Source organism: Thunnus maccoyii, chromosome 23, assembly GCF_910596095.1.
Source record: "Thunnus maccoyii chromosome 23, fThuMac1.1, whole genome shotgun sequence".
NCBI classification, from domain to species: domain Eukaryota; kingdom Metazoa; phylum Chordata; class Actinopteri; order Scombriformes; family Scombridae; genus Thunnus; species Thunnus maccoyii.
Window position 1 is genome coordinate 15,278,306 of NC_056555.1, and position 15,039 is coordinate 15,293,344.

Here is a 15,039-nt window from a genome sequence, read left to right on the forward strand (position 1 = left end):
CACCTGAGCAATACTGTACAGATCCTATCAATGGGCCAAAGGCAAGCATGAATAATTATAGCCTATAAATTCTGAGAGCAACAGAATCCAAGGAAATAATAAAATATGTCAGATGCACTTCCCCTAGGAGGTTTAATATAATCCAAGTTTGTCAAACTATCAACAGGCTTCCATAATATATGGCCCTGTTTAAAATGCTGCAGGAAACTCCATTATGAAACCATAAAACGCATCGTATAACATCATAAAAGAACAATATTCCTTTCTGAGATGGACTGAAGGGGCAAGCAGACATGATGTCATACTACAACGTCATGACATTTGTATGTGATTGTAGCCAAGTTGTTCTTTTTGTTATTCAATATATATATATAAATCACAACTATAGAGAGCACTGATGGGACGAAACTGAACACTTCCCTCTCGTTTCCACATATAAAAAGGACTGACACGATGTTTAGCTCCAGTTTTGCAGCTGCATAACAAAACAAAAAGATAAGCATGCATCTCTTTATCTGTGTGTGAGTGCATTTCACTTCTCGGAAAAAGCATCTTTCCAGCTTGCAACAGAGACATCACATGGTATGTTTCTTGTGCTGATAATGATATCAGTGCTTGTCATTGCGGGAAAATTACAGCAGTACCACTGAGTGAAGATTAAATTGTCATTGTCAGTCACCGCGGTAATGGATTGACTGGATGTGGTATCACGGTAATGAGTGAACCTTGAGGGAAAATGTCTGTAGATTTTTTGATGAAATGCACACAGCGAGGTGGATGAGCTCGCACCGTCTCACTCTGTGGTGACCTCCAATCTGACTGTGTCTACAGAGCAAAGATACATATCTACGACCTGGCAGTGCCTTTGGAGGTTTCCTTAGCTCAAATTCACATGAAAAAGAATGATTGATCGCCTTGGATACTGAGTGTCTTTTAGGCAGGGGGCAACTAATCAAAGTATTGACATAGTGCTAGCACCCTGCTGCGCGTTTCTTGCCAAAATGAAAGTGAAAATGTACCACAGAGCTTATACAAACTGGCTGTGTTCTTATCAAAAGCAAAACATGCATAATTCAGTGACCTTCAGTACAGAGCACCAGATTAAAAGATGAAAATAATAAATTAAAGGGTAAACTGTGAAGGAGATAAAACTATGTGGTGTGGTAGATACTCCAAAAATACATCAAAAATAAATTACAATGTTGTCATATCTCATCATGAAAGCACCAAAAACACTGCATACAGCTTTTCCCCTTGCCATTGATCCATGAATATCAAAATGATGGTTTGAGACAAATTACATTCTGTAGAAAGATAAATATGGTGGCTGGTTTATCTCAGGCTGACTGAGGCGGGAAAACAGCCATTATCAAATGCAGATTTCTCCCATTTGTCAAGGTTGCTTTCCACTATGGGTTGCTCGCAGTCAGAACTGCCATGTTTACTTAAACAGTGATTCACCTTATCTCCAGCAGGCTCCGGGTACCTGTGAAACCAGCCACTGATCTCATCGTGAGACTAGCTGTGCAGAAATGAGCCAGCTCCCCTCCGTGAGACGGGTAAGCAGTCTATTGAACGATGCTGGAATGAGGAATGATGAGGAATCAAAATGGGAAAATTGGCTTAATTGTTTCCCAGCCCTGTCTAGATAATTACGGAGGATAGTTAGTTTGAAGGATGATGTGCTTTATGGTTCCAAACACAAAATAATGACCTTCCAGTGGAGCCAGACCTGAGTGAATCGGTTTTTCAATTGGGCAGGAAATTATGTACCACAAAACCCCAAACTATGGCTATATGGTGAAACAGGAAATTACAATCTGCATTCCAACTCAAAACAGCTGACAAAACCAGATCGCTCAGTTTTTAACAAAACAGCACTTTTTTCAACCACAATGGCAAATTCCTTCTATTTTGAACAATCTAGCTTAATCACTATCCGCTCCCTTCATAACACAACATGTGTCATCACCCTTACAAATATCTTTCCACAGTGCCACAATGAGACCTCAACACTTCCTCCGTCCATAATATCTAATGTGGTTCTTTCCTTTTTAGGCACTAAGGAGGAAACAGGAAAAGGAGAATGGCTATTTCCCTCCTCTGAGTAAATCATCAGAGTGGGAATGAAATACGCATGTCTTCTCAACAGTTATTAATCTAGTAAGTGTGAACAGAATTTGGACAGATGAACACAGATATCTGAAACTTTTTTTGAGACATACAAATAAAGTCATAAATTCAGAGATAAATGACTGCATATCAATCTTAAATCCCTCACTATACTTTCACAATGACCTCCTAAAGGTTCTCTTTCAGCATATTCCTTTAGAAAGTGTCTGATATCATGCTACAAAGGCATTGAAGGCAAACAAATACCAACTGTATCACACTTCACCGCAATCACATCACTCCTCCAACATCACAATACCAAACACTATAACTGCACCCTTGAGTAAAGGTAGCGGGGCCGTCATCTGATCTCCCTTGAACCTTAAATCCCTCAAGTCCTCCACACCATCTCTCTCAATCTACCCCTCAGGTTTTTATGAGGTGAGAAGCACAAACCGATTTTCCCCCCCACACACTGGGTACTCTACAGTTGGCCCTCTTCTGACCCACAAAGCCTTATGCATATTAGTATATTTTACAAGAGTTAGCTGGTGTAGCCATGCATGAAGATGGAAAGAGTGTGTGCAGTGCTCAGCTAGGGTTCAGTGCCAAGGTTGCCGAGCTAATGAATCTCTATTGGTTTTGTGAAGCGCCTGGCACTTAGAATTATAATTAAGGTGCAGCAGTCTCAGTATCCCATGCTGAGATGAATGGGAGTTTCATCACAGCTTGCATGGCACTATTTTTTTTTTTTTTTTCATATTTTAGGTATTTGTCAAACAAAAAAACACTTTTGCAGCACATAAACATTTATTTCTCGCTTCATCTTCAGGAGGAAAAGTTATTGCTTCAGGTGATGTAACAGCAGGCAGCTCAAAATGTTAGTAAAGCACATCTCTTAACAACTATTATGTGTTTACCAACTGAGTTCAACGACTCTGAAAGGCTCTAGCTTGGATTGGGGACCTCATTTGCAAATCTTTGAATATGGTAAGCATTAGCAAGGTTAAATGAAGTGTTCACCATTTCTCTTATTTGCTTTCTTACTGAAAGTTAGATGAGAAGATCAATATAACACTCATGTCTGTGCATAAACTATGGAGCTAGGGCTAGGAGTCAATTAGCTTAGCTTAGCATAAAGACTGGAAGCAGGGGGCAGCTATCCCGGCTCTGTCCAAAGTTAAAAAATACCAGCACCTCTGAAGCTCACTAATTAACAGGCTGTACCTTGCCTTTTTAATCTGTAAGCAAACAGGTTTACAGGGAGTTACAGCTGGAACTATTTCTTGGCAACCAGCGGTTAGGTTCAGTGACTTGCAGTTTTTGCTAGTTGCCAGCGAGAGTTTCTTCCTGCTTCCAGTCTTTAGGCTGAGGTAAGATAATTGTGTCCAGGCTCTAGTTCTGTTGTTAGCACAACAAATGACAGTGGTATAAATTTTATCATCTAAGTTTAGGCAAAAAAGCAAATAAACATATTTTTGTCAAACTATTACTTTATGTTCAGCCTAAGCAAACACAACAGCGTCACAAATCTGTTGAGGCACCAGTTTGATCTTAAAGTTGAATGATTTGCGGAGATTCCTTCCCTTGTCAGACATGTCAGACGTTGCCTTTAATACCGTCAAGCCTTCTCAGCTACCACCTACTGCAGCACAGCCTTCCACCAACTCAAAAAAACCAAAAAAAAACATGCATGCACAGCTCACAGATCATATCAACCAAAGGCATGAGTGCCAAGCCCGCTCCATCAACCAGATCATTTACACCATTAACTACTGACAGCTTCACCATCACCCAGGAAGGGCTGTCAGTGCATATGAAAAACATGCACACCTCCACAAGCAGACCCCTTCATATTCTGAGGAGCTGGATGATGAAAGTCAGAACTCACTTTAGAGTGCTATTCACAGTCAGAGCTGATGCAGACCGTAGTGAAATATGAGCGCTTTGTCAAGTGTAGCAAAAAAACACGTTTGATTTTCTGTTCTGACAGCTGTTCTGGGCTACAAAACTCCACAGTCGCTGAAAGTTGAGACTCAATGGCTATTGATTACAAAAGGTAGACAGGGTAACTGCTTGGGACTCGTGTGATCCCCAGATTGGGTTTGGTTTTGTATTACGTCCCAACTGCTGTAACTTGTTTTAGAAGTCCACCTTGTAGTTTAAAGAGGGAAAGTAGATGCCAGCTTCTAAGTGTAATCTCATGCCACAAAAAGGTGCTTTGCTTACAAAGATAGTTTAGTGCACTGTGGTAGAAATTCAACCCCATGCTGCTGAGCATAGTTATGAAGGATCTCAGTTAGTGAAGAGCTTTATGAACATGCATGCAGTTGGCCAGATAACTTTATCTGCAGTTCTGAGGATTTCATCCTCCCAAATCTAGCATGGGTGTTATATGACAAATGTACAGCTTTGGCATGAGACTCTTAAAGGGCACTGGCAAATTTGTAAGCCTGGTTTTCCGTGGATACCAGTGTTTTGGGATCCACATATAGTGTGTACAGGGAGGGTCGTGGGACTGAGGTTTGGCGGTCATGTCTTGGCAGACGGGCGGGTCGGCTGCGGCCTTCGAAGCAAAAGGGCCAGCCAAAGGTTAGCAGCAGCCTAAACCAGCCTCATGCATGGCTTGAACTCAATGGGACAAGGAGGGACAACCTAAAAATAAACAAGCCCATCTCTTCTCCATGTATGTGTAGTGGGTCCAGAGGCAAGGGTAGTATGAAATAGTACAATTAATAAAAATCATCTTAAAGCAGGTATAAATTAACATTATGCTGCTTTCTGGACATATTCATTGCCCGTACCTAGAAGACTTTAGCTTTACTAAAACAAGGTTTACATCTTTGGATGACTGGCACACAATGTTACAGCCAGAGTTAATCATATGTAACTAGACAAACAAATGAAACTAATCTTAAAAGCAATGAAAAAACACACAAAATCAAGGGGTTATATTTGCTTTTTGTGTGAAGTAACCTTGGACAGCAACTCCTCTCAACTCTCACCATTTGGCTGGTATGTTTTCGGATAATCTGACAATTTGAAATGAACAAATGATCAGTGTTATGAAAGAAGATGTCTCAAATCAAATTATGGCTCCCCACTCCACCCTCTGCATCACTGAAGATGACAAGCAGCAGGGACGCTGACTGAGAGGAAAACTAAAGTCTTTAGCGAGTTCACGAAGATTCAGAAGTTCAAGTTGGCAGACCTTTAGAACTGTGCAGAACGAGAACTTTCATAAACTGTTGCTGATAAAACAAAGCCTGCCTTGTGTATGCCTCACTACACTTTCATTATGAAGAACAAGCCATTTTTTGCGGTTCTGTTTGCCAGAAGACTGTTTTTCCTGCCCCTTTAAGGATTCTGAAAGCTGGAGCACATCCCAGAACAAGAAGATGGGCTTTAACATTTCATCATCTGTCTTCAGCACAACTAATGCCATTTCATTCCTTGAACATTGAATCGGACATCATTATAAACCCAAAGAGAAAATCTAATTCACCCCATTCAACATACAGTGCTGGATTCCTCAAGCCCTCATTTGTGGCTTTAAAGCATTTTCAAAGCCACAATATCTGCAGTTGACCACAAGCTTACGTGAATTAAATCTGCTAGTAATCAAGATGAGACTCTTTGCCCCTCCTATTGTTTGACTGATAGTCCAACCCCTCCACCCCCAAATCTGAAGAGGTTATGGATTGCAAAAACAAGACATCAATAGCAAAACCCATTTTATGGACAATGAATAAAAACATATGTTAATGCTTAAATATACTGGGATACTGCATAAGATGGCGACACATCACCAAACCACACTTTTCATGAGATTTGCCTGTTTCTCCTAGAAAACACATAATCCTTTATGTACGCAAATCTAGTTAAAAGCCTCCCACCTCAAAACCATCTCAAATTACTATTCATAAACACTTTTTCATTAGTTATCCTCACCACATGGTTCACTTTAATTCTCTACTTGTCTTTAGGCAGTGTTACTCATTTCTGAAACACTTACAGTGAAAATTCCTCCTGACAGACACAAGCTTTTTCACCTCAGACATATTACTTACTGCACACACAACTCAGTCAAAGACATTTTGCTCACTCATTTCATTAGCCTACATCTTCCCTCAATATTTATCTGCTCCAAGCACACACTGTAACTTAAACAGCCTCAACACAACTAGGGCACATGTTTTAGATAATTATTCCACTAGAGGCACAAGGATTCTTGGCAACATTTACAGTGGGCCTTGAGAGTGCCAACCCATAAGAGATAACAATTATGAGCAGTTATCAAAAACAGAGATGATTCAAAGATGGTTTGGGTTATTTTGTTAGAACACAATCAAATGCACGCATCAAATGTACTACTTGAACATTAAGCTGAAAAAAGTAATATTACAACCTTTTTGTAGTCATTCTGTCAGGTAAACGTACCGTAATAGGGGAAAATGAAAGTGTATCTCATGTTGCAGCAATCTGATTAGCCTATTTTTATCAGTAACATGTAGTTTGAGGGATATTCAGTAATTACATTACAGTTACTAATCGCTGTACCACTCTGTTTATTACATTTTGGGGTTGTTGACTTGTTTCTTGTCTTACCAGGAGTTGGATAGAGGCTTGATATCAGTTTGGTCTCTGAGTGTTCATTGACTGATCTGGGACATGTTAGCTTGGCACTGCAGCTAGAGGTGGGTAAAGGAGGCTAGCCTCTGCCAAAAGATAAAAAATACGCTTTCTGGTAACTCCAAAATAGTCTTTGGAGGCTAGATTCTTTTTTGTCTACTTAGTCTTCTAAGCAGGCTAGATAACTGGTAAACTAGCTTACTGTTTGGAATTGGAAGGTGTGTTCACCCTGCACCTTCATCGTGAGGACACATGTAACAGTAACATTTCTGAACTTCTCTAACTCGCCCAACATTCGTCATGGTACAAGTATAGCCTGTAGCAAAGTAGTGTTGCATGATATACCGATACTAGGAAAGTATTGCAATACCGTGCCGTTAAAAACGGTACTATATCCCATTTTATTAGTACCAATACTTTAAGAATGACAGTGTTTTAATAAGAGCCGGTGCAACAGCGGGGCAGTGAGTAAGTGTGCAGCGCTCTGCTGCTTCACTCCCTGCAGGCATAGTGGCCATGCCAATTGTTTTTTTTTTTCACTCACGCTGCAGCTTTCATGGTGACAGAGCAAGAAACATGACTGCAAGCACAAGTGCTCTTACCGACCATCCACGGCTTGTCGATAAAGTAGTCGCGCAGAGCGAAATATGGCGTTATTTTGCTTACATAGCCGACAGTCAGGACAAGCACACGGACACCACAAGGCCTGTCTGTAAAAGATGTTTTAAACCTACACAGACCAAGAGAGCCAACACATCCAACTTGGCAAAGCATCTCACTAACAGACCTGCTGACCTGTTCAAAGAATTCAAAGACCAACAGGTTAGCGAATGTGATAGATAACATAATTACATGCTCTCAAATATAAGTGAAATGAGTGTGATTTATTTTGTGACATGATATATGTGCAAACGCAGCGTTCACACTGGTAACGTTAACTTTACCATAACTTGCAAGCTGCTAAAAATCAGGCGTTCACAAGTATGCAGATCAACAACACCAGTTATAAATGATCAATTTATACTCAGTCAATACTGGTAATAGTAATCATGGAATGTATATTTCTATCAATAATTATTTCTATTAGTAGATGTGCTCAGTAGAGCACAGACCTCTGTCAAGGCGGTGTACTGAGTCATGACACTGTTTAATAAGTGATATCTGGTTGCAAATATAAAGTTACCATCAAAGAAATCATCAATATAGGGAATATCAGATTACTGCTTACCAAGTAAAGGCCTTAATAACACTATGACCATGATCTAATTATTCATAATAATCCAATTATTAATGTTGTAAATGTACTCATTGTCAAAAACATACCTGCATGTATAAAAAAACAAACAAACAAGAAAACACTTAACAGCACATAAACTGTAATTTTATTAAGCATGAAAATAATAAACATTGACATTAACTGTAAGTCTGGCACTTCATGGTGATGAAGCTCAAACCCAGAATTATTAGCCTGCACACTACAGTAGTGCACTAAAGTAGACCAAACACTAATAACTCAATACACCTTGGGGGAGGTCTCAGCTCTATTGAACGCATTGTCTACTTTTCTGTTTAGTCAAATTAGATTTAAATATGACAATTAATGAGAACAGGCTCTCTCAAAAGTAGTTTACAATCTACATAGGCTATCAAATTGAACTAATAAGGTATTGAAACATTTGTATAATGTTTCAGACAGAAACAGATGCCAGAAGAATCGGCAACCACCCAGTTGAGGCAGCCTTTCCTTCCAGCTATGTTTGAAAACCACAGAAAGTATGATAAAGATTCAAAAGATGCAACAAGATTGAACAAAACAGTAGCTGAGTTTATCTGTCGTAGCTTGCATTTAAACTGTCAAAATATATATATTTTTTAAATAATGCAAAAAAACAAAGAATTTTAAGTCCCATGTTGTGTCCTCTATTATTGCATTACTTTTCCTGATGTTTCATGATGTTTATTGAGATATTTAGACAGGTATTGTTACCAAAGTCATAATTTTAGTATTGTGACAACACTATAGCAAAGAAACAACCAGAAACACTGTACTTGAAATTGATCTCCTCCAGTAAACTGATTGAATTGAATGCTTCTCTTATCTTGGTGTCTGTTGATAGAAGCACATGGACATTCCTGAAACAGTAATTATCAGTCCTTATTTTAACTGAGCATACTTCCACATACTTGCTACATACAGTTTAGATTCATATGCGTGGAAAATTGTTGGTTGACATACATGGCAATAAGACAGAAGCAAGAAAAGCAGGTTTTTCTTACACTTCTTTTCATTTCATATTGTTTGTTTTATGTTCTCTATATTTCTTAAGAGATATTTTCTTATTTATAGGTGTTCTATGGGTTAAACAATCTGTGGACCATTACCATACATAAAGCCAATTCATTAGCACTTCAAGTCAAAGCACTATGGTTTGAACTGTGATCAAAGGGCACCTCCTTAAAGACAATCCCATATTGATGCATTTATCGGTCAACCTCAGAAACCGAGCTAGAGAAGTAACAGATGTTGCAACCGACAGACTGTAATTTTCTGTCTTCATTGCGGCGCTTCCCTTGAGTCACTACTCTGTGTCACCTCTGTGTTATTTGGCATTTTATTTGTGTGTTGGGACAAACATTTTCAGCTTTTAACAGTAAGGATATTCAAGATAGAGAGTGAAACAGAATTTCAGTGCTTATACTATAGAGAGAATGTGCCAGTCAGTGAAATCCAAACCAACCAACCCCTCCAAACCCTTTCACCAAGAGATGAAATTGTTTTGCTCTCCTCAAACAAGGAGGGAAGATGTTTTTACTGCAATCCCCCGAGGGACCATAATGCATTTCTGAGTTGCGCACAGGGACTGTGACGCCATTGGGGTCACAGATGTTTCAGGATACACGACTCTGAATGCTGAAAGCCACTAAGGATGCGTTCCGTTTCACATTGCCACCATCTTTACCTCTTGTCCTTGCTTTTGGTTTCTACCCAATAATGTCCTAGTCTTTCTAGTAAAGACATCTATCACTTGGTCCATTTGTCAAAAGTGTTATCATTGAAATGTCGGCATCATGCAGAGCCTCATTTGTTAACCTGTCAAGAGCCTTGATGATGAGTATTCAAAGGAGGGTTCAGAGGTTATGATAAACATATTTTCCAATCTATTACTACAGCTCTCAAGCAATCAATCTAAAAGCCGGTCCAAACATGAACATATCAGCACTGTGAATAGCTTGTTTAAAATACGATAAAAGGTCTCCGATCACAGTTGCCTTTAGACTTGGCTAAACCCAAGAAAAGCAGTACTGTAAACCAGCAAGATCACGTCTTGATATTTTTCCCCAAATGAAAAATGGTCTGGCTCAAGTCCTCTCCCAGCTCCCGTAAAACTTACTCATTTCACACGCAGAGGCTTTTCATTGGGATTAGCATTGGCCAAGAGAGTGCTTGGCCAGGCCCTGAGCAGTGCCCAGGAAAAACACTTGACATGATTGAAAAAGCAGAGACCGGCCAGAACATCCCCACAAGTTGGATTGCCTGGACACAGAAGAATTATCTGCTTCGCCATCTCGTCTAGGATATTAAGAACTGCATGTGACAAGCAACAAGAATTCGATTACGGAGGGGAAAAGTCAGATAAGATCGTCTAAGCTCACAAGAAAGCAGCCGAGAAAAGCAAATTAGGATGAAGTAGAAGAAAAACAAATTTGTTGACAACCACAACAGTCTTTTTGGACAACACCAAGCCAGAATGATTAGTCCGACTCTCCTCCACTTCGGTCTTCCTCTTGCCTTAACCTTCTGCTCATAACTCTCCTCTAATCCCCAAGGGAGGAGACAGGGAGCACACGACTCTTGACCCCAAGAGAGGACGCTGTTTGATGAACGACCAGGGGAACATCAGACATCTGATTGGTATTCAGCCTCCTCCATCTGAGAGCGCTGAACCAAAACACCAGTGTCTGTTCCCCAGAGTGTAAGTTACCATCGTGACTTTGATAGATACACAGCGTCGGTGGATACTGAACTTTCACTGAGGGGATGGAGTGCAGGCGTAGGCAGGAGCCGGCGGGGCAGCACTACAGGTAATCTGTCACCGGAGGGCTTTTTGACAACCTCGCGGTGTCACGGTCACATGTACAGACGAGGCTGATGGATGACCAACCGCCGGGCGCTTTACTGGAATACTTGGCAAGGTGTGATGTAACTGGAGACGGCATACGGAGCTCATTTCTACGGAGCTGTTTCTCCGCTATGGCTCCTCCTTATTCATCTCCACACACTTTGTCTTGCTCACACACACATAACACACAGGGGTCACTGATGGTGCTGAAAAGTAAAGTGGGGGGATCTTTGACCTTTAAGGGGTGTCTGGAGATGCTCGCCAGACAGCAACCACTGACTGAGCATACTGGACGAAAGGGAGGCAACCTGTTCACTGTCTGCTCATTCTTTTAATCCACAGAGAAATCCACCACATACCTTGCATATCACCTAGTGATTTAATACTTGATAATGGAAGTCTAATTAATATCAGTTTCGACAGGACTGTTGCAGGAGCCAAAGCCCCCTTATGCCTACATGCAGTATTTCAGAAACAATGAAGAACTACCTGTCTAGTTCTTGTTTTAAAAGGAGCCCAGCTGTGGTGCAACCAGCTACTGAGCATTTACATGAGGGGAAATTATTCTCATGAGCACAGATGTATGACAGACACACTCACCTGAAAAACTGTATATGAAACAGAGCAGGCTTGTAACACAATTTCAGTACAATCAGACAATAAAGTGGCATCTAATCTTATTTTATTCATGTGTTGAATGTTTTTTTCCCCATATTTAAAAGATTCAAACACAGTGATTCCAACCTTTTTGGCTTGTGACACCCTAAGATGAAAAATGGTCTACATGTGACCCTTCAACACAGGGGTTATATGGTCTGAGTCTGAACATAATCTGCAGGCAGTTCAACAAAACAATGATTTTAGCTTTTTAGATTCTTTCATTTTAAGGATGTTCACAGGCCAAGAGAGATGAAAGTGTGGATCATTTTATCAGAAAAATGCAAACATTTGAAAGAAAAAAAGAATAAATAAACTTTTGTGTAAGAGAAATATGTTTTAAGACTGAAACAGAAACAGAAACAGAAAAATAATTGGCAACTATTGTGATAGCTGATGCCAAATATTCCCTAATTGGAGTTTCTCCAATATGAGGATTTGCTGCTTTACACTGTTTTATATCATTTCAAACTAAATATCTTTGGGTTTTAAATTGGTGGTTAAACTCAGGACACTGTTTTCTGACATTTTATAGACTAAACGATTAATCAATTAAAGGAGAAAATAAACGACATATATATGGACTATGAATTTAATTGTTAGTTGCAGCCAAAAGTGTATTTTTTAAAAGACAAACTGATTTTTGTTAGTAAAACTGTTTTGTTTTTTTCTCCTTATGACGATCATCATACTTCAACTCATGTTTTGTCCACCTCCTCCTACCTCCACCCATCAGGGCAGGAAAGGTTTTCTCTGAAAACCCCTGAACAGCATGATGGTGTTGACATGTTTATTCAGCTGTTTGCAAAATTAAACTCTCCGCTTTAAATGAGCTTTATTCCCCCGGGGTGCAGGGCATTGTTATAACAGGCATGAGTGCTTCATCAACACAAAGAGCATCTGAGCCACTTCATGTGCGCAGCACGGGATTGGACCAAAGCTGCTCACACAACATGTTGAACTCCTCTAACTGTTACTTACTGTGGAGATCAACCATGTGGCTGTGTGGACTTTTTTTTAAGCATGTCAATCATCATTTTAAAAATAACGTTTCTTTGTAATCTTAACATAGTGCTGATCCTTGGAGGCATATGGTTATATGCACAATATCAGGGGCAAGCCATGAAATTAAGCGAAATAAATCAATAAATTCAATTAGCAGCAAAGCGCAGTGCAAGTTACAGAAATACACCATATGTTGGTAATATTTCTACAATTTTAGCGTTTAGGTTTAAGTACTTTCCTATTTCCGATCCCTATCTTTATGCCTTTCACTACAGCCTGCAAATGAGCAGTGATTTATTACAGGCTACGGACAATAGCACATGCATGCAAACAAACAGGCGGGCAGGCGCAACGACCCGTCCCCCCTCCGCTTCCGTGCGGAGGTAACAAGAGGAGATGACAAGTGTTGGAGCGGCGGGAGGGGGGGGTTGATGTTGGCAGCAGCGCTACTGCGCTCTGTGGGCGAAACCTACCTGTCATCGTAGCAGAAATCTGCGTCCAGCGTGTTCAGATAGAGACCCACAGCCACGGCGGTGCACACCAGCTCCGTGATCATCTCTCAAAAGCCCAAGTGGGAGAAGGAACTGGGATAGAAATGACTGAAATCGGGTCCCGCTTTCTCTCAAGTCTGTGTGTTATTGTGCTCGTAATTCAGCCGCTCGGCAGCACAGCTCTCCAGACGACGCAGGGCATTTCCCATGACATGCAAAGTGTGTCAAAGTTTGTCATATTCCCTCTAACCCATTGTGTTGAGAGACGGGTCAGGGGTGCCGGGAGGTGAAGCTATCGCCGGGTCCGGCTCGGAGCAGTGCGCATTTCTGTGCTGCGGTGTCCTCAGTGTGCGCATCTCTCTGCCTTGGCACCGGAGAGAGCAGAGCTGGGAGACGCATGTGGTTTTCAGGGAGGCCGAGCATGCGCACTTGGCTCAGCACTGGAGGAAAAAAAGGTTGGGAATAAGTAACACTGTTTTTATGTGTTACTGATGATAAGAAGCATGTAAAACAAGTCAGGCATGAAAATGTGTATCAAAGTCCAACGTTTATATGCTAACATTTCATTTTTATTTAATTGCAACAAAACTGAGTCATCCTTGCAAAAGTCATTTAAAAGCCCAATTAACGTTTAATGACCTTTATGGTGTCCTATTTTTTATGGTGGTCCATATAATGCAGAGACATAAATGTACATTAAACAATTGTGACTTTTGAGTTTTATTCACTTGCACAAGTTATCATCAAACAAATATCAAGTTTAGGAAGAGGTACAAAGCCCCAAAAAACTGATTTATTACCTAATAAATAAAATATATGCATTTATTATGACATTGAAAATATATCTAAAGAAGAGAGTTTAAGGTCTATTTTCCCCACACATGTTCTGCAGGACTTTAAGGAGGATGTCATCTTGAATTAGAAAACAGAAGTTAGGACCTCTACCTTATAGAAAATTGTACATGAATATTGTATGGATTATATTGATTGAATGATTAACAGTTCATCTGTGAATTAAGACATCATCAGACATAAATGTATCTTGTATATAAAGGTACCTATTTAGAAAAAGAAGCCAACTGTAACAAAATATGAACCTTATCATACTTTATGGATGTGCCAGGCTTCACATGATATCTGTAGTATTACAGTTATTCCTATTATATACCAACAGAGTAGTTGGCTGTAGTAATAATAATAATATTCATAACTTTCCAGAACTTTTCTTTATATTTATACAGCATCCTCCTGCAGATAGAGGGACATTACAGACAATCACTTTAAGTTATACATCAGCTGAGCTATAAAGCATACCTTGATGTTAGATTTTGAATTATCGCCCTTACAAATCCACAACTTACTCAAATATTAGCCAACATAACATGAGAAAGGCAGACAACTGGTGAATGCATTAAGCACTTTTATATGCTAAAGTGCTGCTGTAGGTATCACATTATCCCCTTCTAACCCCAGATTTCAAATATTTCTTCATTTTCTATACACCAACCCCCTCTTCCCCCTCCATCTCAAGGAGAGCGAGAGTTGGTGAGGTAGGTGTGATTGATGAACTTCTTTACCTCACCCTATGGCGAGGACGCACATGAACGTCAGTTTTGAAACGTGCAGCCTGGTCCCGCTGACTACCAGCTGGACCGAAGCCTGTCCCCACAGTCGGGGCTCCGTGAGGATAAATCCAGTGTAGAGCAGTGGAGAAAGAAAAAACAGATGGTTGGAGAGGGACGTATAGAGCGTAAGGGCACGGACTGACAACGGGTGAGACAGTGACGGAGCGTCGCAGGCCGAGGTTAGAGAGCCGTTTGTAACGCTGGCATGCAGTGGCCCTGATTCTGAACAAGACTTGACCTTGACCTCATGGAACCTGTTGGACCATTTAGGAAGGCTTTGTTTTTATGTTGAGGTACTTCCTCTTCTGTATCATCCATCAGTGTCAAAAGGTAACAAATGGGAGTCTGTGTTTTGGTCATAGGAATAAAGCAGTCCCTTTGACAACTCATCTGCAT

The 15,039-nt window shown here is 40.4% G+C and overlaps 1 protein-coding gene across 1 annotated transcript in view; it reads right to left on the reverse strand.

The window, feature by feature from the left end:
* Positions 1-13,454, reverse strand: part of tmtc2a (transmembrane O-mannosyltransferase targeting cadherins 2a) — a 60,899-nt gene extending 47,445 nt beyond the window's left edge. Inside the window, exon 1 of the mRNA XM_042403668.1 lies at positions 13,001-13,454. Within this exon, the coding sequence (XP_042259602.1) occupies positions 13,001-13,083 (83 nt within the window). The 5' untranslated portion in view covers positions 13,084-13,454. The remainder of the gene's footprint in view (positions 1-13,000) is intronic.
* Positions 13,455-15,039: the final 1,585 nt, after the last annotated feature.